This window comes from Anastrepha ludens, chromosome 2 (assembly GCF_028408465.1).
Source record: "Anastrepha ludens isolate Willacy chromosome 2, idAnaLude1.1, whole genome shotgun sequence".
NCBI classification, from domain to species: Eukaryota; Metazoa; Arthropoda; class Insecta; order Diptera; family Tephritidae; genus Anastrepha; species Anastrepha ludens.
The window spans coordinates 135,361,738-135,387,175 of record NC_071498.1 but is presented as its reverse complement, the minus strand read 5'-3'; the positions used below and the strand labels follow the sequence as shown (position 1 = coordinate 135,387,175).

General features: G+C 36.1%; 1 protein-coding gene across 1 annotated transcript; it reads left to right on the top strand.

Moving 5' to 3' along the window:
- Positions 1-3,241: 3,241 nt before the first annotated feature.
- On the top strand, positions 3,242-25,399 carry LOC128855390 (mitoferrin). Its single transcript, XM_054090251.1, has 7 exons — positions 3,242-3,488; positions 3,598-4,176; positions 20,428-20,516; positions 20,611-20,735; positions 20,830-21,065; positions 21,144-21,305; positions 24,188-25,399. The coding sequence occupies exons 2-7, from the start codon at positions 4,060-4,062 to the stop codon at positions 24,641-24,643; spliced, it is 1,185 nt and encodes a 394-aa protein (XP_053946226.1). The 5' UTR covers positions 3,242-3,488; positions 3,598-4,059; the 3' UTR covers positions 24,644-25,399.
- Positions 25,400-25,438: the final 39 nt, after the last annotated feature.

The window sequence follows — 25,438 nt, the reverse complement described above, 5'->3', positions numbered from 1 at the left end:
CGCGACGAACGTATTTTGTTGAGAAAAGTAGCCGAAAACCTGCAGATTTCGACAAGAAATCTTGCTAGAGAACTTAGAAATGAGTGTGGGGGTCGAAGTTTCTCATGCAAAAGTCCGTCAAGTTTAGCAAAGGCACAATTATATTAACGAGTTGCTCGAAAAAAGCCTTCGCTTTCTGCACAACGTATTGAAAAGTGGTCATATTTCGCTAGAGCATGCCTAGCTCAACCAGATAGCTACTGGTATGATGTCATATTCTGCGATGGGACTAAAATCAAGCTACATATATCACAACGAAGGGCCCAATTGAGTGTGGAGGCAAGCATTAAGAGCTCTAGAAAGACGGAATACTATAACGACAGTAAATATGACAAATTTTTCGTCATGGTGGGGATGCATATCCAGCAAAATTTCCCAAAAAGTCTAAAAATTAACGTTGAAATTCAGAGCTTTCTCAATAAAAACTATTATTATAGCTAGAAAATATAGTAAAATATTTGGTATTACATATTTTCCAAGTCACCTATATTATTTTCTAGTTTTTTTTGCCTATATTCTATTGTTTTTAATGTTACCATAAAAATACTAATTTGGCATAGCAAGCATAGATAACATAGCAAGCCCGCCAATACGCTCAAGCACTCACACCATCCCGCACTTGAATGCTTGTCACACTCACACCAAAGGTGTCTGTCAAAAAATAGCAAGAAGAAGAGTGTTGTTTTTTTTGTACAATGTTTGGTTTTTTGTTGATTGACGGAAATGAACGTATGCATGAGCACACAAGATAATTTTGAGCTTTTCCTGCACTTATTTCTTTTGTTAGCTAACGCGATAATTAATAACGCACACTTAATCCTTTTCTTCACCATGTTTTTTGTTGAATTTCGCACCCTGTATTCCCTCTCATACAGGACTGACAGTTTGTTTGCCACAAGTCGTCAAGTGAAAGATTAATGTCCGAGAAATTTGACCGCTAATGTGTGCCTTTACGTTACCATTTTTGTCTGGCGTCAAATTTTCAGCGCCATCTGCATGTGAATCATACGAAACTATAAACATCAACCGGCATTTAGTGTTGCCAGAAATAAAGATTTAATGTCGAAATTGAGATTTCCTGTATTATCAGAAAAATGGCTAAATAAATATATTAAAAGAAAATCAAAATTTCCCATTCAATCAGGTTGAAGATATTGCATAGTTGGTAGACGAATTTCTAACTGGCCGTCTTCGCCTGTTTATCTTTTAGCAAAACGACGGGTATACGCGCGCTATTGTAGCTTGCATAATTAATTGCGAAACTTTCACATTTAACAGATTGCGCCAGCGTTTGAGCACCTGGAGGCACTGTCAATCCAATTTTTTTGGAAAAGGGCTACTTCAACCTTACGAAGGTAAACTACAAATTACAGATATAAAATACAAGGACTTGAAAAGCCTCTGTGAGATAGATATAATTGCTAAACGTTCTCACAAAGAATATTTGCAAATGCACATTTACATTCGGAACATCTTGGCAGAGACCAACAACGAAGACGAAACTATTTCATTGAATGACACTGAGTGGTTTTTTACATTTTATAAATTGTATCCCTCCTGTTACATTTGATTTTAAATTTTTATTTTGTTATTATAACTATCCCTATTTGATTAATTACTCTCTAGATAAATCAAAGAAAAATAATAAAGTATTTCATGAAGTTAATTCTCATGTAATTAATTGACAAAATTTACGTAAATATTGAACAATATTATTAAAACAAATTTCTTTTATTGTCAATTAAATGTGGTTTAAAATTAAAATCAATATTGTATATGCTATAATTATGTTTAATTTCTTAAATAAATAAGTAATATATTTAAAATTGTGTACAACTTTTTAAATCTTTGTATTTGTAGAATACTCAGAAATACATACAGTATAATAAATAAAATAAGGCGGCCGCCGTAGCTGAATGGGTAGGTGCGGACTACCATTCGGAATTCACAGAGAGAACGTTGGTTCGAATCTCGGTGAAAACACCAAAATTAAGAAAAACATTTTTCTAATAGCGGTCGCCCATCGGCAGGCAATGGCAAACCTCCGAGTGTATTTCTGCCTTGAAGAAGCTCCTCATAAAAACCATTTGCCTTTCGGAGTTGACTTAAAACTTTAGGCCGCTCCATTTGTGCAACAGAATCAAGACGCACTCACACCAAAAATAGGAGGAGGATTTCGGCCAAACACCCAAAAAGCGTGTATGAAAGAACCCAAGTTCCAGTCTTGTATCGTTATATTTGATTTTTATTTATGAAGAAAACGGAAAATTTTGCCCATTGTTAGTAAATGATAATGGTATAATAAAATATTGCGCATTCTGAAGTGATAAGGCATCAATACAGAAATTAAACTTAGTCCCGATTAAATGCAGTTGTTTGGTGACTGAACGTCAATACTTTGTGTTCTCTATCCGTCTATGAAATACCTTCAAATATAAATTGCTTCGTTACCTTGCCGAAAATTGCTGAATGTACCCAAATGGTTCCACATTATTTCAGTCTATTCCAATTAATCCATACTCTACTACTATTTTTACCTTACTTTCCTTTTTTAATACCTTCTCCAACTTCAACTTCTTTACCACTAGCTGTAATTTTAATTTTAATTTTGATTTTACTGTTAGTACTTTTATGTAAACTATTCTTAAGGTCAATCAATGTAAAAATAATCCATGGTTGTATGTTAATAATAATAAATAAACAAATTATGTCTAAAAAAGGAAAAATAAACGAAGGCAAGTGGAAAGAAAGAATGTGAATCACACGAGGTGGCATCGTTATAGCAGCTGATTTGTTTATCTTCTTGCGATTTGCTGATTGCAATGTCAATTTGCCCTGCATATTTGCTATTGCCTTTTTTCTTAATTTACATTTTCATTTAAATTTTGGCATTGGAACAACCAAATTGCTAAGACAAAATACATATAAATGTGGTTGTTGCTTTAGCGAACTCACTTTTTAGGTATACGGTCGCTTCGCTTTTTATCCTCTACATCGTGGAAGTGAACGTGAATTTCACAACAAATAGGACACCTTGTGTATGGCTGACCTTGGTAATTTTATCTTCACCTGACAGATTATTTCATTAGTTTTCTGGCAGCACTGTTAGCATGATTTCTTATTTGAAAGTTGTGACAGTTCATGAAAATCCGCAAAATTGTGGTGAAGAGGAATACAAAATTGAAAGAAAAGCAAGGTATCTCGCCTTTGCAAGAGCAAAATTAATTTGGTCTTGCTTGCATGCGTTTGATAAGATATACTCGTATGTATAGAACGGTACTTATAATCCATTTGCAGTACGAAGTATTATAAAAAAAGCGTTTTGTACAAGAACAAGAGTGGTGCTATTCGGACAAGTTAAAAATTTTTGACTATCAATTTTTCGTATTTGATAACGAAGCTTTGACTTAACAATTGGAAAATTTGTGGAATTCAGGTCGTACGAGAAGGTACCCACATCATAGTGAACTTGATCGAGCCAATAATGGATTGAAAAAATTAATCAGTGGCAAAATTAGTATACTGTTTTCATTTGAATTAAGCTGTTATCAATTACAGAGAAGTAAGCAGCATATTGCGTGGAAAGCAAGAAAGTGGAAAACGTGGAGGAAACTAACCACCAAAGCAAAAGAAACAATAGCACTAGCCGAACGAAAATCAAGGAATAAGCCAAATAAGCAATAGCCAAAAGCAAGTGACAAGTACACTTCGTTGACAATTGGAAGAGAGGAAAAAGTGGCGGTGTGCTTGCTAGTAGCATCGGCATTCAGTCGGTAAAGAGTAAAAAACACATTGCGAATTGTTAGTTTCGCGCAGAAATCGGAAGGCTGCGTTTGGAATCAGTATAACTACCATTCAGCGGAGTCAAATTTTGTCTTATTTTTGTTGTGGACACTTTGTTTACAGGCGATTAAAAACCACAATCAGAGAGAAACTATTACTAAAAGTTTACTGCAGATCGTGCTGTAGTTAGATTAATAGCTTTTCTTTTAATTTACTACTACCGTTGGCACAGCTAGTATGAACATGGACGACTACGAATCATTACCCACTACTAATGTGGGCATCAATATGACGGCCGGAGCAATTGCAGGCGTGCTGGAACATTGTGTTATGTATCCATTGGATTCGGTTAAGGTGAGTTTTTGTCAAGTGCATCATAGTCACAAACTGTCTAAATTGAAAATTTGGTCACTGCAGAAACAATCGATTTTACTTGGGTTTGTAGCTGCCAGCGGTCTATAGCTGGTTGGCTGCTCAGCTGTTAGCAGCTTTATTTCTAACCTCACATTTTGGCGTCGTGATGTAATTCTTTCCTCTTTGTTGGCTGCTTTATTGTTGTTTTCCCCATATACATAAGTTTTTTTTATTTCGAGTGGTACTCGATTTCGGCATGGCATGCCAAAGCATGCACGAGTATACATATTAATTAATAATGGATGCGTATACGAATTTATGTATTTCTACGAAAGAAACTGTTTTACTAGTAGCGGTGAATAGTTGAAAATTCTGCTAACGTTTGTTGAATTCCTTTGAAATGCCTTTGTAACAGAATTTTAAATTCAATTGTTTATTTCCGCTGCGAAAATAAATCAAATCAACGGAATGACTTGGAGGGGGTTTTCACGGCCAAGAGCGGTAAACCCCAACAAAATTGCAAGTGAAACCTAATCAAATGTATTTAGAAAATACGTAGCCAAATTAGCTTATTTTTGCGTACTTGACTTTTAAAGGCTAGACTTTAACCACCTCTTCCCCAAATGTAGCCTTGAATCCACTTACATACCTGATGCCACTTTTCTATGATTAAACCCCACATGAAAATGATTTACAACTAGTCATTATGAATCTGCATAAAAGTGTAAAAATTTAAGAATGATAAACGAATATTTTTGCAGATATCAGTTTATTGTTAAAATTGGGTGTTGTTATTGCATAGAGAAATTCTTTGTATTATAAAGAAATTGTATAAAATGGTTATCATAAAGTAGACTTAATCAATCAATAGATTCAATATTTTCCCGAAAATTGTTTGGTAGTTTGTGGCCTGGGTTTTTTTGGTGAAATTATTTATTTTCTGTTTGCGTAGATAAAGCCATTTTTGCGATGGTTACTTTATCTTTTTTCTCAAGTGTTATCGCTAACTGCTGTATTTGCCTCTGATTACGAAGTGCTTTTTAAGACAGGGTTGGGAAGGACTCATTTAAGAACGTTCACATTCATGCATTTATGAGTTTATACGTGAAGCTTTATATTCCAAAATTTTCTATGTCGTTCACGTTCGCGAATGCGAAAAAGCAAAAAAAAAGACCCAGTTTGTTCGCTTTCGCCAGTGTTAGGTAGAAAAATTGTAGTGGACACTTATTCTCGTGCGCAAACTTTTTTTATGCGGCAGTGTTTAAAAAAGGAAGATTTTCTTTGACTAGAAAGCGTTTTAAATTTAAGACGAAACGCAAATTCCATTCACGAACTTATGGGCACACATAATTAAGAAATTGGAGTGAAATATAAATCATCACCAATACAGAATTCCTTAGCAGTTATAAGATCGATTTTGGATTAAATTTTTAACCGATTTCTTCTTTCGGTTTTTGTGGTTTTCATGAGAGAAAATAAGGGCTCTGCAATCTCACTGCTATGTAGCAAAATAGCCAGCTTACACATTTATCGACCTAATAGGCCTGCCAGAATCATTATGTTGCGTTGAATGAGAGTTCGACCCACATGCCATATAAAACGCAGAGGAATGTCACAATGACTTTCATTATGTGGCGCATTGCCACATAAATAGACCGTTCCGTATTGTATGTTGCCTACAACATTGTTGTGCCGGACTTGGCATTCGGCAAAAGTAAAGATTGGCCAACTGTTTTCCGTTCCGGCAAGACTAGCAGCACGATTGTGGCACTCTCTATATAAATATAGATAATTCGTCAGTCAGTCAAATGCAGGGCTGCAACGGACTCATTCTGACAAGCCTATAAGTTACTAAATACATAACAATTCATTAAAAATATTCTCATTGCTAGACTGAAGTATCCAGAGCTGTTTGGAAGCATTTTATTTTGAAATGCTGCCACAAAATGCAGTACTTTAACCAGTTAACTGTGGCGCTCCCATTTAAATGTGCGCACAGTTTTGTGTCGCCAGAATTGAGCTATGACAAGTATATTCGTCAATCACAGGGTAAGTTGCGCTGGTAAGATATTGGATAAAAAATATAAGATGGGTTAATTTTATAAAATTAAAAATTTTATTTTCTTTGCTTCTTTGGTTAACATAAGCATATATTACATACATATTAAACTAAAAACGCAATAAATTCAATTAAATATTATACATATAAAAATAAGAATTCAAATTCTTGCTGTGGAGTGATACTCAGCGAAACAGGGTATTATACAAAATGGGACTTTGCAAATCGAACACCAGTACCGGGATTCCTTCCTGATTTTTGACTTTTGCCTTTGCCCTTTTTAGGTTAACATCTAAAAAACGTTATCATCGCACATAAATAAATTCATTATGCGAACTGGTGAACTTTTTCAACCAGTGCATAGGGGGAAGCATGACATCATCTCAAACTGTTTATATTTTCTATTTGTTTGTTTTATTCCGGCATAGCCTCAAAATATTCTAAACATCTTGAAATTTGAGAATACGTGTTGTTTTTCTCAAAAATTTTAATTTGAATAGGCAATGGTCACTAATTTATACGCATGACGAGTATACTCGTCAATACACAAAATTTTGCCACTTATCCATGCCGAGTATACTCGTCAATCACAGTTAAGGGGGCGTCCATAAATTACGTGAGGTGTTTTTTTCAATTTTCTGACCCTCCCTCCCCCCCTGGTGAGATGTCGTGAGATTTTATTCAACCCCCTCCCCCATCCCCCAATCTCACGTGAGATTTTTCAAAATGTGGGTTTCTTATGTAAACGCGTTGGATTGTTATTGTAAAAAGAAAAAAATTTGCTTCGTGCTTTTATTTACGACTAGTTAATACTAGTAATCAATATTGCTGAGAGTTATAAGTGTAATAAAAATTTAACAATAGAAGACTTAAATCGTAACTACTGCGATTAAAAAAAGAATATCTACTCTAATTCAGTCCATGGAGAATCATGCGCGGTTTCAAGAGAGACTATTGGGACCAACATGTCCATATGATTTTCAGTAAAATCATGTGCTCCTTCAACTTCGTTCTAATCTAGCCACTCTAAGCCGTTGACGCTTGCGCACAGTAACTCATTAGCTCGTCTTGTGACAATCCGTGAGGGTCGCACTTTGCGGAACATACGCGCTTGCTTAGCTGGTGCAATGTGAGCTGCTCGCCTGTGCTCTGCAGCTCTTGTGATAGATGCGAAGTAAATACCGCATGTACTGTAGCATATTTTCTCTAAATCATCACGTATACTTGGGCAATAGAGATCAATAGGCGTGCTGATGAAGGCATTCAGCGGTTCAATCGGTACGCGTATTAGAAATGGAGCAAATGATTTTCCGTCATGTTCTTTAAAGTCCGGAATTGTCAAACGTCAACCTGAGTGATAGGGCGTTCGGCTCATAGTGGCGCGAAAACAACCGACGGGCTACACTGTACCGCAAATTCAGATTAAATTGAGCTATTTGGTATAAAACAAATATGGTGGTTTGACAGTAGTAATGTATAATGTCGAAGTTTGAACGAATTAGTAAATCATCTTAATCATACTACGATTACGCTTGAGATTAAATCTTAAGCATGTACAATTTTTTTGTTTCAATCAGAAAAAAATTGCGTGATATTTGCCGAGACTGCCCCTCTCTCCAACGTAAGATTAGATGAGATTTGACTCGAGATTTGGGCCGAATTATCTCATACTTTAGCTCTTGAATTGTTGCTGGCTTATCGACGTACACCTTTTATTTCAAATAACCTCAAGGAAAGAAGTCCAACGGTGTCAAATCAGATGATCTTGGCGGCCAATTGCCATCGCCGCGACGAGAGATTATTCGGCCATCAAATTTTTCGCGCAAAAGAGCCATTGTTTCTTTAGCTGTGTGGCAAGTGGCACCGTCCAGTTGAAACCACATATCGTCCACATCCATATCTTCCCATTCGGGCCATAAAAAGTTCGTTATCATCTCACGATAGGGAACACTATTCACAGTAACTGCCTGACTGGCCACATTTTTGAAAAAATACGGCCCAATGATGCCGCCAGCCCATAAACCGCACCAAACAGTCGCTCTTTGTGGGTACATTGGTTTTTCGGCAATCACTGATGGATTATCATTCGCCCAAATGCGGCAATTCTGCTTATTGACGGATCCACTGAGGTAAAAATGTGCCTCATCACAGAAGATGATTTTCTTCACGAAGTGCGCGATATGCATTTTGATTTGAAGGCCCGTTTTTATAATAAGCCTGAATAACTTTAACGCGTTGCTCGATTGTGTATCTTTCCGTGGTCTAAATTGAGTTAGTCTAAAATTGAAAAATTTATTTGTGGTTCACATTCAACATCGGCCCTTAAAATTTAACCACCCTCTATATAATTGGCGTGTACACCCTTTTTGGGTGTTTGGCCGAGCTCCTCCTCCTATTTGTGGTGTGCGTCTTGATGTTGTTCCTACAGTTTCAAGGCGACTCCGAACCGCAGAATGATATTATATGTTAATACGCAAGAAAGATAAGTAGTATCATCACCAAATATTCGTCAAAATTTTATATAATTTTGTTGCTTTCAAAGCCTCCCCGCTGAAATTTTGCATTGAAAAATTTTACTATACATACCTATTAAAAATAATAATAATAAAAATTGGCGCGTTCACCTCTGTTGGGTGTTTGGCCAACTCCTCCCCCTATTTGTTACGTGGGTCTAGATGTTCCACCTATTAGTAGTACTTAGTATTTCACAACAAGAACAAACATTAAATAAAATTCGCGAAAGGCGCATACGCGAACGTGAATGATACAAAAAATTTTGAAGGGTACAGTTCGCGTTCGAATGGGAAATAATGATTTCGAATCCTATTACGAGAGTTGCTATTTATATTTCTGACTTGGTGCCCTTCCAGTGTTTTCAAGTTATATCTGACGTTTTCATTAAAGAGTCTGACATGGTTTACCATAAATGCACTCAGAACGTTTTGATGTGTGAGACATATTAGTGTTGTTTGCAGTGGCTTTAAAAATTCATATCGGCAAAAAATTAGAATTAAACTGTGCACATTTTTTTCATAATTTTCGAAGTGGTTTAACAAGACAAGAATACATCGGTGAGCTAAAATCATAGACAAACAACACTCCACAAAGCTCTCAACATGCCCGTCCTACTTGGGGTGTTTGAGAGAAAGATTCTGCGGAAGATTTTTGAACCTTTGCACGTTGGAGACGGCGAGTATCACAGGCGATGAAACAATGAGCTGTATGAGCTTTACGATGACACAGACATAGTGCAGCGAAAAAAGATCCAGCGGCATGCATGTACCCAAAAGTTAGGCATCCTTGGGATTTGGTATGAGGAGCATTAGTAAGATTTTGCATGAACATACATATATACCCTATGATCTGAAAGTACTGGGAATGTTTAAATAAAACAAAACAGAGTTAATATTCAGGCAAATTTATTGTATCTCCTTCAAAATGTGATCCGTCTGAAGCAACACACATGTGGCAACCTTTAGCCCAGTCCTCCATGCATCTTTGGTAGGCCGACGAACGGATGGATTTCAGCTCCTTCGTCGCATTCTCTTTGATCTCCTCTATCGACTGAAATCTCCTTCCACGAAGTGGTAACTTCAACTTTTTAAACAAAAAGAAGTCGCACGGGGCCATATCAGGTGAATACGGTGCTTGCACAATGGTATTTACTTGGTGTTTCGTCAAATAATCCAGCACAATTTGGGCTCGGTGCGATGGTGCATTATCATCATGCAAAATCCAAGAATTATTTGCCCACATTTCTGGCCGTTTGCGACGTACAGCATCCAGCATCTCTCAAACGATCCGATAGCGCTAAAACGTGACAGATGTGTGTCCTACCAACATAAGAAAAAATATGGACCGGTTAAATTAAACATTCCCGTTACTTTTTGACCATAGGATATATATATATATGTTGTTTTCCCCCGTGGTTCCTAGTTGGAACATAGGGATTCATGAAAAGGTTTTGTGTGTTCGTGTTGGATTCAACTCAATTTACAAAACGCCCAGTAAACTGATTGGGCAAAGTTCTTGGAGAATTTGGAGTACAAAACAATAAAACCCTTTTCAACCCCCAATGTTGATTTTTCCATTCTAAGGCAAGAAATATAAATAGCAACCCTTGTATAAGATAATACGCATCGAAATTATTATCTTGAAGTATAATAATACAATTTAAGATTACTACGAATATACTTGTATAAGTAGAGTATGTATTCATGTACAATACATAAAATTCGTTTTAAAATAAAATAAATATTTTGCATGCACAAGAAGATAGCAAAGCTTAATAATTGTTTCCACGAAAGTCTGGTCTACGGTAGAGGCATGGACGGATTTATGTATATTCGACTAAAAATTGTCACTCACAACATTCCTCAAGATTGTACGTGGAATGACTTCAACTATTACAACAATAACAAATAACCACAAAAATCTACAAACGAGATTTTAAACCGTTTCGTTAAGATAAATTACACTCTGTAGGTACACTGTGTTTGATATAGTTCATGTATGTATGTATGTATATGTACATAGATAAGTAAAAGTTAAATTAGCATATAATACCAAGTCAGTGTGCGCTAATATATTTTATTATAATGCTTTTTGAATTTAATTGTAAACAGTTAATTAAATCTAGTATAAGTGCTCTGAAATTGAAGCGATCGCATGTGGGCATATATATGTATGTATATGGTAAGCATTTGCATATGAATATATGTAGAAGTGTTACCCCTTTGAAATTATATGTATGTATGTGTGAACGAGAGTATAAGGAAAGATATTCTGCGTTAAAAAAGTAGCAAAGAAATGTGGGTTTTATAATATATGATAATGCTATATACTATGTATGCATACATGTATGTGTATATGCATATGTATGAATGTATGGAGCAGCTTTTAATTTTCCCATTTAAGTTACTTGTTGACCCATTGGAATTATCTGTAGGAACAGAGGCATAAAAAAAATAAATAATTGGCGCGTACACTTCTGTTAGGTGCTTGGCCGAGCTCCTCCTCCTATTTGTGGTGTGCGTCTTGATGTTGTTCCAGAAATGGAGGGACCTACAGTTTCAAGCCGACTCCGAACGGCAGATATTTTTTTTTTTTTATGAGGAGCTTTTTCATGACAGAAATACACTCGGAGGTTTGCCATTGCCTGCCGAGGGGCGACCGCTATTAGAAAAATGTTTTTATTAATTTTGCTTTCACCGAGATTCGAACCAACGATCTCTCTGTGAATTCCGAATGGTAATCACGCACCAACCCATTCGGCTACGGCGGCGGAACAGAGGCATAGAAAGAAGTATTATGAGAAATGTAAATTTTATAGTATATAGCATAATGTGCGTATGTATGTACTAGGCATGCCAATCCCGGGATTCCGGGATTCGGGAATCCCAAGGTCTCAGAAATCTCGGGACTAGCTTGTATTAATCGAAGGATGACGAAAAATTGCGAATATCGTATTGAAAGAAGTAAAAAAAATTGCTTAGAACAAAATTTTATTGCAATACGAGTAAAGGAAAAAAAGTAATTCATTATTTTCTCGGTAGATGGCTGTAGTGATCCATATCTCGTAAAGTATCGATCAAACAATTTAAAGTTTATGCTCGTTCTCAAGTTGACATTTCACACTAAAAAAAATGCATTGCTGTTTTTTGTTTGTTCCATTCAGTTGCGAGTTACACGGTGGATGTTACAATGGAAGTGAACAAAGAGAAAATTCGGTACATTTTACAGTGTTTCATTGATACAGGCGAATTGTGAAATTGTGAATGGTGATTATGTTGTCGATACTGTAACAGCTAATCGCGTGCAATTTTGGTTTCGTCGATTCCGTTTAGGCAGTTTTGATGTTAAATAAAATGTCGATAAAATCACAGAATTCACAGTTGACTGACATGTAGTAGTCGTAGCATCGCCCAGGAGCTAAAGATCGACCGTAAAACAAAAGTTTTACGCAAAAACAATGGATTTCTTTTTCCTTAAACTAATATACATATCGCACCCTAAATACAAAAGGGTCACAACTCAAAATACTAAGATTTTCAGGAGAGACGAAAAACGTTTTATGTAAAATTTTTTGTAATATTTAAAGAAAATATTGTTCCATCATGAAAATATACAACATTGAAGAAGGTTCTACTATATTTTTTTCAATTTTATATTATGTTTGCGAAAATAAAACAAAATTTTGATTTATGACTCTTTAACTGAAATTTTTTCGATTAACTAGTGATATTATCTTAAGTTGTGCCTTTTTGACTGATAAAATGTTTTAATTTTATAAGTTTCCTAACTTAATTGAACTCACTTTTCACAACTAAAGAGGCACAATGCAAAATAATATACCACGAAATTTATCACTTTTTACAGTTATAGAGGCAGAACTCAAAATAAAACTCTTTATGTGTAATAAAAGTAATCAGCTGTTCTTGAGCCCATTAACGCAACTAAAAATAATTCTCTTTAGTTGATTGTGCAAAAGCAACACATTTGACATAAAAATAGACATAACTGTATTTTTCCAGTTAAAGAAGATAGTTATGTGAACGAAATATTTGTAGCAGTTAGAAATGTGTACTCTGAATTAATTTATGCAAAAAACTCAGTTTTGAAAAATTTTGAGTTGTGACCCTTTTGTATTTAGGGTGCGATATATTTTACTTTAACTGTTAGTGGCCCATATTAAATGCAATAATAATAATTAATTTTGTTTTTGCATATGACTTCACTAGACGATTATTTCAGTTTGGTTGAGAGTTTTTGTTTTTGTATAGTTTTGTTTAATCATTTTTCTTTATTATTACTTTTAAAAGTGCCTTCTTATTTGTAATACAATATATGAATTGCTGACTCACGTTTTTAGTTTTTTTATGTAAATATATTAATTTATGTCGCAAGGGGAATCCCAAGATATTTTTAAAGTAAAAATTTTCCACTAATATCGGCATACCTACAGCCATGGACAGATAAATAGCACAAATGTGAACCTTATATGTTAAGTTAAGTTTTTAATACGAACTCTGCTTTGATCAAATAAATTTGTTTGTTTACAGTTATTAAGCTATTTATGCGAGGAAATCACCGTTTTTTCGATGGGATTTTTTGCGTTCTATTTTATTTATGATAATTGCTGTTTTGAAGTGGACACAAAAATAGCACATTTTAACTTGTGCAGCGGAGTGTAAAACTTTAATATTGTTTCAGCAATTTTTAGTATAATTTTTTGTTAGACACAAAAATAGGACATTTTAACTTGAGCAGCGGAGTGTAAAACTTTAATATTGTTTCAGCGATTTTTAGCGAAATTTTTTGTTTCTTAAATAAAATTTTAATTACTTGAAATGGGACGGGGAAAATATTGCACGCCGGAGAAATGAGCTCTTATATACCGTATGAGTCAAAAAGGAAAAAGCTATGCAGATATAGCTGAAATGATGATGTGCTCTCGGAAAATGGTTTATAATGCTCTTAATTTAGTTAAGAAAGATTCATCCTATCTAAACAAAAAAACGGAAAGAAAATCAAAGCCGCGAAAAACTGATGTTAATGTGGATAGAGCTATAATACGCAAGAGCAGATCACTTTAAGTCGGCACGGCAAATAATGTTTGAAATAAACCAAGAATCTGGTCGACAGGTGTCCAGAAAACTTGTGGGAAGGCGACTTAACGAAGCCCAGCTGTTAGGCCGCATAAGCAGAAAAAACCACTCCTCTCAAAAAGACAATCAACCACCGATTTGCCTTTACAAAAGCCCACAAAGACAAATCTATTCAGTTTTAGAAAAACGTACTTTGGATCGACGAAACCAAAAATAAATAGGATGGGACCAAATGAGAAAACTTTTGTACGTCGTCCAAAAAATCAAGCGCTCAATCCTAGACGATTAAAAACGGCGGCGGAAGCATCATGGTGGCTGGGGAGCTTTTTTCTGGTATGGTGTTGGGCCGATTGTTCGCGTGGTTGGTAAAATGGATAGATTTCAGTATCTGGATATACTCCAGAATAAAATAGAGCCATTTGTGTTTGAGTTTATGCCATTAAATTGGACATTTATGCAGGACAATGATCCAAAGCATACTGCAAAGACAGTGAAGCAATGGATCAGAAGAGAAAAAATTGATTCGCCGGCGCAGAGCCCTGATCTCAATCCAATAGAAAATTTGTGGTATGACGTTAAGATAAAAATCGCTAATAAAAATTTTAATGATTTGTGGGCCGCAGTTGAGGAGGCTTGGTACTCGATTCTAAAGGAAAGATGCCACAAGCTTGTAGAAAGCATGGAGCGACGGCTTGAAGAAGTAATCAAAAACGCTGGATATAGTACACAATTCTAATCTGGTAAAACAATATTATTACTTAACTATCTGATTTGTTTACTATTTTTGCTTTTACTTGGAATTTTTTAGGAGGTCCTATTTATGTGTCCAGGAGGTTTCGTGAGTTATCAATGTTCTCGTAAATTAAATCAAAACTGAAATTCTTTTTGACCATTTGTTTGTTTTAATGTGGAAGTAAATAAGTTTTTTTTTATATTGCTTTTTTCCCCAATAAAAAATAATTATTTATTATCTTTGCTTTCAAAGTCTAAATGTGCTATTTATATGACCATGGCTGTGTGTGTGTATGCATGTATGTGTGTATATGATACTACATAGATATGTACATAATATATATGCGGTATTTTTTTTTAAATGATTCGTACAACTGGACGGCGTCATTAACTATTCCGCCCTCACTTCGAGCTGGACCGAAATGAAAAAAAAAACAAGAAACCAAGCAAACCACATATTGCGCTACAATTTTTCGCAAATGAGAGACAATTGTGAAGTGTTTGTTTAATCGCAATTTATCGTTGCTTCTGCTCCAATACGTAAAAGCGCAATAAAGTATGTACATATGTATGTATGTATGTACTACTTCCGTGCCTTTTCGAGATTGTAATTGAATGAGTGCACGATTCTGCTTTTTTATTATATATTCTGAGGAAAAAAGCGGGCAACAATATTATTTTTGTATTGTATGCTTCGACTGGCATTACTTGATGCCTAGTAATTATCTTTTAATTTCTTACTTTTGCTTGTATGTATCTATGTATGCATGTATGTTGAAGCATTGGAATGGAAATATAATAAATTTATGAAAATTTTACCCCATACTGCGTACATCTCACTTATATGGAATTGTGTATTATAAACAGTTAATATAATATATATACAGTGGCTCACAGCTTATTTCGTGTGCCCGTTCATCAAAATAAAAAAGTTTAATATTTTTGTATAAACTTTATTTAGAAAAAAAACTTAAACGTACATTCAAAGATAAATTATTTCTTGTTACAAACATACATAAATAAACTTAAATTATTTCTTCTTAAGTAATATATTTACAGCAAAATCAAAATTATAAGTAAATCCACGTCACACCTTATTTCGTGTGCTTAACCAAACTAGAAAAAACATGATTTTTTTTTAATTTATTAAGTTTTTACTAATCTAATATTTTGTAGGGGTAGCCTTTTTGTTTTAATACAGCTTTTAACCGGGATTGCATGGAGCTAACAAGTTTTCCAGTGTATTCAGGAGATATTTTCTCCCACTCCACTTGCAATGCTGTTTTTAGATCTTGTTTGTTGCTTATGTTATGTTTTCTAATTGTTTAATCCAGAATATTCCATAAATTCTCAATTACATTGAGATCAGGTGATTGTGCTGGCGTTTTTACAACATGAGGGCAATTCCATATAAGCCACCGTTGCACTAATTCCGACTTATGCTTCGGATCATTGTCCTGATAGAACCTGAACCTGTCCCGAATGCCTAATTTTTCAGCACTTTGTAGTAAATTACTTTTTAATAAATTCAAATAAACTGTTTTATCCATAATTTCGTCGATAAAAACTAAGTTTCCGACACCAGCTGTTGACATGCAGCCCCAAACCATTACATGGCCCCCATCGTGTTTTACTGTTTCTTCGGGTCCAGCTCCGCGTTGGGCTTACGCCAAACGAAAGACTTTCCATCGGAACCAAAGAGGTTTAATTTGCTTTCGTCGGCGAAAATAACGTCATTCCAAAATGTTTGGTCTTTATTAACATGGTTTTCGGCAAACTCCACCCTTAATCTTCTGTTACGCTCATTAACAAACGGTTTGTTTCGAGCTGTACGAATTTGCTGTACGAATTCTTCTTATTGTTTCAGGATTACATGACTTACCAAGTACTTTTTCAACCTCTTTTGTCAAAGCTGGCGCACTAATTCATGGGTCTTTTTTAATTTTTCTTAATATCCACCTTTCATCAGCTTCTGTAAAAATTTTGTTTGGAGCTTGGCGGCCTTTGTCAACCACTCTTTTTTCACGAGAAAAGCGTTGAATAATGTACTGTACTGTGGAAGTACTTAAATTTACAATTTGAGCAATTTTTTACTTCGACTTTCCATTTTTGTAATGCGTAATCACTAATTCGCGCCTTTCAATCGACATACGACGACCCATCACGGTATTTTTAAATTAAGCTGGACAACCGACTACTTTCAATGTGTAAACTAAATAAGGATATAATCTAATATACTATGCAAAACAAATTTCTTATAATTGCTAACCGGTTTACTGGCGCCGATAACGGTAAAAGTGAACACACGAAATAAGCTGTGACGTCAATTTACCTAGTATTATGTTTTTGTTGTAAATATTCTACCAAAGCAGAAAAAATTTGAATGCATTTATACATGTTTGTAATTAGAAATAATTTATCTTTGATTGTGCATTAAATTTTGTTTAAAGTAAATCAAATAAAAATAATTTTACAATTCTTTAGTTTAACATACAGCCACACGAAATGAGCTGTGAGCCACTGTATGTAGGTAAGCGTGAAAACTAAATGGGTGTGCCATATCGCGAATTTCGTAGTACAGTCAATCTAGGAAAATAATTAGGAATATTTTGCTGAGATGTCTAAGAGGTTTAGACCCAGCAGGAGAACGTGTTTCTTTAGTTTTTGTTTTGTTTTTTTTTTTTGCAATAGGTCTAGGATATATGTATATATGCACATAACTACTTCATTACATCACCATCACAAATACTATAAAAAAGTAGCTAAATTTCTGTACGTGCTATATTTTGCTGCTGTGGTTGTTTTTCTCATATATTTTTAGCGAGTAAAATTTTTTGTTGCGGTTTTTATAGCGTGCCGGGTTCCCCATTTGCCGATGCGTCTGCCACCTCTTCTGATTCGTTTTATAACAAATACATCGAGAACTTCTGTAGGTATGCACATACTTTTGTATGTACAACATTTGCGTACACAATGTACGTTGCTGTGACTGCGGTGTTTTTAGGTTCGCTTTACTTTTTACTTTGCCTGGTTCGTTCAAATGTAGAATATTTCAAAAAAATTTGCATCCTCAAATATTTTCAATTATAAGGCGAAGTTCAGTTGAAAATTATGTACTTTTGTTCATAAGGGTTTCGTAAGCTGCGACACAAACCGTGCCGGGTGCGAAAATTTGCACGCATTGTGTGTATTTATCGCAATATGTAGATGGGGATGTATAGATATGTATTATATGTATATTCCTCGGGGACATTGATTTCGATTTTTTAGGTTTGTATGCTTACGCTTCGTGTACTGGCATATTTGGCATATATATGTATGTATAGCCTATTTGTATACAAAATATATCAAAATCGCATACACTTTTTTTTTATTTGATTACGAGTTTAGTTCTACCATAAAAACGGGATTTTCATAAAAACCTCATTGCCAATCGTGCTAAAATGTGCAATACGATTTAGAGAAGTAATTCCACCATTGCTTAGTATTATCAAGCCGCTTTATTAAGGTTTCTAGGCTTAGAAAATTAATTATAATAGGTATTTATATTATGAGTCAAGCTAAATTTATATACATAATACTACATGGGCTGAAAAGTCCCGAGTCCAGCAAAGAAAAAACGTTTTTTTTTTTGTTCACAATTCGCCTTATTCATCGTGTTCGTATTATTCATTCGTATTTGTAATTTCCATGAAGAACAACGCAGTCATTTCGGCGCCGCTCTAACATTTCTATACCACTTTTGTAGAACGATTTTGCTTTTGTCTCAAAATAGGCCTCAGTTTCAGCGATAACCTCTTCATTCGAGCAAAATTTCTTATCGACGATAATTTTTTCGGTCTGCGAACAGCCAGTAGTTGCTGGGAACCAAATCTACCGGATGCGGTGGATGTGGGAGCAATTCGAAATTCAATTCTTGTAGTTGCGCCATTGTTTTGATTGACTTGTGACACGGTGCGTCGTCTTGACGAAGCAAAATTTTTTTTTCATTGCCTTATGCGGACGTATCTTTGCCATTTTGGTCTTCAAACACTTATATAACGCTATATAATATTCACTCTTGATGGTATTTCCCTCCTGAAGATAATCGATGTTCCCACGCAGTTCCCAAAATACCGAAGCCGATGGTTGTGCTTGCGGGCGCTTTGGACGAGGTTCACCAGTTGCTGTCCACTCAGATGGCGATCGTTTTGATTCCGGAATGAAGTGATGGATCCAAGTTTCATCCATGTCACCTATCGACGCAGAAATTCCACTGCTCAGAATCATCAAAACGTTCTTGTTTTTGGCCAACAGTGAGCAAACGCGGCACCCACTTTGCACAGAGCCTTCTCATAGTCAAATGCTCATGCAATATTAAGGCCAACTCGTTCTTTTGATATATGAATGATATCAGCTAACTCACGCAACTTCACTTTTCGATCATTTAAAAGGATTTGGTGGATATTTTTGATGCTTTCTAGTGTTACCGCCGCATTTGGACGGCGTCTCCCCTGCGTTATGCATCGTCGGCGTCTCTACGATCACGTTTGAAGTCAGCAAACCATAGTTTTATTAATGTTTCTGATGGAGCGGAGTTCCCATTTCTGCTTTTCAAACCATTGCTTTGCTTGAATGGTATTTTGGCATTTTTTCCCATCAAGAAGCATAAAATTAAAACACGAATTTCTTTTTGATCTACTGTTTTGAAAATAACAAAAGTAGCTCCATTCTTAGCACAATAACTAATGAGTAGAATATCAAGAAATTTTAACAGCGTTTTTTTTTTAAGGTTAGCACTAACTGAAACAAGAGGTGAACGCAATAAAACTAGTGCCATCTGTGTGTTAGGCCCGGGACTTTTCAGCCCATGTGTTATGCGCGTACATACGTCAGCTTGCCTCCCTCGATTTCAACGTTTTCGTATCTTAATACCAAATGGTTCTTCGGTCAAATGTTTTAATCTGAAAACTAAACCAAAATAATTTATTTTTAGATTGCAATCAAACCTATTAGATATATGTATACATACACTATTCTCGGAAACCCCGCAAGTGTCGTTTAAAATTTCAATGAGAAATAAATTTAAACGCTCGCCGCTACTGACAGCCTCTTGTGACATGTAATTTCTATTGTCATAACAATTGCGCGATAAATAGAAAATAAGGTATTCTCAGAATGATAACTGGGCGTTGTGTGCTTTGATCAATTGCTTTTTCGAGCACTCGACTATTTTAACTTTAGTTTTTGCATTTAAATACATATGTATATGCGCTTACGTACATGTGTCTGTATGTATGCATCAATACGCTACACTCGATGACTTGCTTCCGCGGCAAGCGGAGATGAAGTGGATCAACTTCATGTAAAGAGCTTTTTTGTATTATGGATTATTAAATTGCAAAAGTGCTTAAAGTGCTACTCATAGTATAATAAGTTTTTTCATTCATATGGATGTTTTTGTTTTTCTTTTAGAAAATATAGAATTCATGATGTATTTTATTTCATTTATCAAATTCTGAAGCTTTTCTTTTATATACAATATTTTCCTATCCGTTTCTTTCCGAAAAAACAGCGCTGTGAACAATCAATATGTGTCCATATATTTGTATGCGTATACATACATACATCTTACTGCACTCTTCAGCCTCTTAAAATTAAAAATACCCATACATACATATGCACATTTACATGGGTATTAACTACTTTTTAGGCAGAGTTCCATACATATTTTCATATTTCTATAATTTTTAGCAAAAACCAAAACTCATTCCCTAATGCGTTATTTGTATTTATGCTTAATTTTCGATAAAGCCTTTTTGGCCCATAATCGTTATCATTCAATACTTTGTTCTGTTTTTGTTTTTGTTTTAGACAAGAATGCAAAGTTTATCACCAGTCACTTCCAATTATGACATCAGCACTACCTTCAAAAACATGATCAAAAAAGAGGGTATTATGAGGTGAGTTAATAGTAGCTCAATTACATTTAAATGTAGATACAATTTTTGCATAACATATTTTTATTTCTATCTATTTATTGGTGCCCTGCTGCAGACCTATTCGTGGTGTCTCGGCTGTTGTTGCTGGCGCCGGACCCGCACATGCGCTGTATTTTGGTTCCTATGAGATGATGAAAGAGCTCCTGACTAAGGTCACCACCAACAATCATGTCAATTATAGTTAGTGTTAAATTTTCTTAAATTCCCTTTTCTATGCCCCATTCTAATTAAACTAAATAATAATTTTTTTTGTTTTTAATTTTTAATTTTGCAGTGGCCTCTGGTGCTGTGGCGACACTAATACACGATGCCGTATCGAATCCAACAGATGTGATAAAGCAACGCATGCAAATGTACAACTCAAAGTATAAATCAGTGATTGGCTGCATGAAGGATGTGTATCGCAATGAGGGAATCACAGCTTTCTACCGATCTTACTCCACACAGCTAGTGATGAACATACCATATCAGACAATACATTTTGCAACTTACGAATTTTTTCAGAATATGGTATGACAAATACTCATAGTGTTAATCGCTTAAAATATACAAAAATTTATTTCTATTCTCTTTGAATCGCTTTTCTAGTTGAATCATGAACGGAAATATAGTCCCGTGGTGCATATGGTAGCCGGTGGTGCAGCTGGAGCTACTGCTGCGGCCTTCACAACGCCACTGGATGTTGTGAAAACATTGCTAAACACACAGGAGAACGGCCACACAAAAGACATGGTCGAAGCGATTCGGCAGGTAAAGAAATGCATAATTAGTTTAGTCTGGAATATCAAATTGAAGGTAGTGCAGAACGGTATATGCGAAAGGAATTCTGGAACACCTACTCTGCCACTGCCCTGCACGAATAAACTGCTTAGGTGCTGAATCATTTTCAACCTAAAGGGTTCCCCCCGGTTTAGGCCGAAATTTTGGTTTTCTTCGTGAATTTTTTTAACAAGGAAGGAATAATCAGAAATTGTTTAAACTTGGAGGGTATTTTACTCATATTTTTTAGTACTTTTTAAAATTCTTTCAATCCATTTCCGCCGGAAATAGTGGTGTTAGAGCGTGTTGTCCATGGATGATCGCCATCCGAGTATCTTGCTGATGGGCATTCCTGATGTTGCAATTTTTCTCCGTAATCAACAACATTTTTTTTTTCGTTAACAACATGTTTCCCAAGAATATGAACCTAATTGTGATAAAATAACATTGAAAATTGCATATCTTTGAACGCTTGAACACAATGTAATTTTTTCATACCATATTTTTCATCTATTTTGCTTGAAAAAAGTATTTTTTATGATAATATAATCCCAGAATTAGGTTCATATGACTAAAGATTGAATAAAGAATTCTCCGAAAAAAATTTATAACGATTGGTCGATAACTTTTTGAACTAGAGTGCACACCAGTTGAAAAAAAGTAGTTTCGAGAAAAACGCCGTTCCAACTAACGCGCGCTATGGTGCGGAACCGAAGGGCAGTCACTTAAGTGCTCATAGAATCGGGAATATTGCGAATTTCGCTTTAAAATTTTTACCACATATTCTTGAGTAGTTATACTAACAATTTATGCAATAAAAAAGTCGATTTTTTGATAAGTCTAAACCGGTTTCCCCCTTTAAAAAGTGTAGCAGATCAAAATATTAGCAGCCTACTTAAATTATCTGAACTGTGTATTAAACACAAAATATAAAGTTATTAAGCTCCCCCTACGAACACTTGGTATCACTATCGACCAATTTCTGGTCTGTGTGCGCCCTACAGGATCAACCAAGTCCAACCTAACCTTAACTTAGTCTGATTGTTATAGCAGCATAGGCATTCCCCATATATATACGGGGAAAGCTGTCAAAGTGACAGCCCTTGGCCGGTTACGTAGAACCGACTGTCGTGGGAACGTGGAATAAGGTCAGAGTACCTCAGTTATATCAGGCGCAAGTTAAATTGATTTTTTACTTGAACCACCCTTTTTTAATCTTTTACAAGGCCTGGAACAATAAACGAAGAAGTGTATAATTTATATATTATACAATTGCCTTTGAGAGTCCCTACGGGAGTTTTTTAAATTAATTTCGTAGGAAAAAATAAAGTTTACATTTGCGGAAAAACCGGTTAAAAGCTTTTCAAGCAGCTTTCAGACCTTTTAAAAAAGTTTTTCTCTGTAGGACTAACTGTAGACCTCCAAGTTTAAACACTATTCCCAAGTCAATCGAATTTACATTACTGAAACAACCCGTATTTGGATATAATAGTGACAGTCATCACTTTAACAGCATTACCAAAGATGGTAAAAAAAGAAGTCGCTGACATAGTAAATAGCCGACAGTAAATAAACCCAAAATTTTGTACGTCGCCTTTGATAGTTCAGCGCATTCAACCGCAATTGCTATTAAGGTCCAAAACCGTAACAAAGTCCTCAAATCGCTTGCCGGCAGTTCATGGGGTAAAGGCAAAGAAATGTTGCTGGTGAGATTTGAAGCAACTATCCGGCTGGTTCTGAATTTTGCTGCGCGTGTCTGGTCACTTAGCACCAGTTATTCATAGTGGAGAAAGCTCCAGAGATGTTAGAATACTTCAATCAGGACAGCTACGGAATGGCTCCGGATGTCTCTCTTCCGCACTTAAACCATGATGTATGTTGTTGTTGTTGTAGCAGCATACACATTCCCCATACATATATGGGGAATGCTGCTGAAGTGACAGTCCTTGGCCGGATATAAATCCGGGTCGTTCCGGTAACGTAGAACCGACTGTCGTGGGAACGGAGGCATCAATGCTCCTCGTTAAAGAGTACAACAAAGTGTTCAACATGCAATTTCGTCTAAGGTGCTACCAAAGGTAGCAGACATTTGCTAGAGCCTGAGCCACCTACCCTAAGCGCGTCAAGGAGCCATCTCTTCAACTACACTGACCAGATCCAGGACAAAATACAATCACAACTGGACCGGACAATATATAGACAGTCATTAAACAACATTCATCGGGAGATCCTTATCACCTTCCTAAACGCCCGATCACTGAGTGCCGTTAGTCTAAGCACCATCTATTGCAGACGAAGAGCTTCAGCTACCCCACGAGATCCGCGAAACTTTGGCACAATTACGTTCTGGATACTGTAGCGGACTAAACTCCCACCTATCCAGAATTGACCCCGATATACCCAATTATAGTCCAGCATGTGAAGGCACACCAGACGGCACTAACCACGTATTCATATGTTCTATCAAACCTACTCGCCTAACACCCCTCTCCCTCTGGACCTAACCCTTCGAAACTACATTTCTGGGTCTACCGTTAGATGAGTTAGACGACGACGACCGGTGACTACACCGCACTGACAGGGTTCAGTAAGCTGCTACATCAGCAACAACAACAATAGCAAAAAGATTAGAAATTAGAATCAGCTTCCCCTCCAATTTGGAACTGTATTAGTGTATCAATATAAGGAATTTCTGCATCTCAAATGATCTTGCAAATAGAAGGCCCGAATGGCAAATTGTTTTTATTAGAAGCTTTTTCGCGGTAGAAATAGTTGATCAGTATTAGGAAAAAATTGTTCTACCGGTTGTATGTTTATCTATACACTCACTTAGCACCCACATAACGGTGATTAACTTTTTTTCTTATTTGCAGATTTACAGTTTGGCGGGAGTAAAGGGCTTTTTCCGCGGTATGTTGGCACGCATTTTATACTCCATGCCGGCTACAGCTATTTGTTGGTCAACATATGAATTCTTCAAATTCTATTTGGCTGGCTCCAACCACAGTACGTACAAGTCATCGATAACAGGCAAAAATGCTCTGCAGCGAAGAGAAGAAACACCTGAGCTCGCCGAAAAAAACGCATACGTACTGCCAGTGACAACGACAAACACAGAAGAGGTAACGAATAAATGCGCAACAACAACGCCCACACCGAGCAGCGGTACAGGTGGCGCGACAGCTGGCCCAACGCCAGGTGGTGCCAATGCGATCAAAAGCGTATGTGAACTGCCGAGTAATGTGACTACGTCAGCCTTAAATCTGCATACCAGACATACAGATGTGAAAAGTGCGCGGCCATTCGAAAGGGGATACTCGAGTCCGTAATTCTAAAAGTAATAGCGAAGATACAAAGCAAGAGTTGGAGAGAGGGGAGCACACGAAAAGAAAAATATTGTATTGTACAAAACCAAACTAAAATCTATAGTAAAAGAGCTATGTATAATAGGCCAGCAGTGCCCGTTAATACGGAACATCATCATTATTACGACGTTTGGCCACGCTGGTGTGTATTTTGATGGAAGTTCGAGCGTGTTTTCAAGTGAGGCGTGGTCAGGGTAGGTGGGCGTGTATTGTATATAACAGCGTCGACGTGGACCGTCACACTGCGGGTCGCCCCAAAATCCTCCCTTCCATGAAGACTAAGCGTGCTTAAGAAGCAACTAAATGGCGAATATTTGTTTGTGCTGATGTATGTGATACGAGTAATTTTTGTGGTACTTAGATACCCATCAGTTGCTTGTAGACATTATTCAAGAAACAAACGCTCACGAAAAGTATTTAACAAAATTAGCGCGCTAGGAAGAGTAAAAAATATTTCATACGTATATGCCGAGAGTGTACCAGTGCTAAAGACGTGAAATTGCCAACAAATATTTTGCCATCTCAGTTAAAACGGAACTTCTTCTAGTATTATGTATATAAATAAGCATGTCTTTATCTTCACCTCTCCTCAACATCATTTCCTTATGGCACGCCTTCCCCCTCTCTCCCCGCCGCACATTCAAAGCGGAGTGAAAATTCGTGTTTGTAAAAAGAACTATCGATTCGGAAAGTGAGACCAATTCGAAAAATTACTAAATGTTTAAAATACTGTACACAATAAAATCTTTGCAAAAGAGC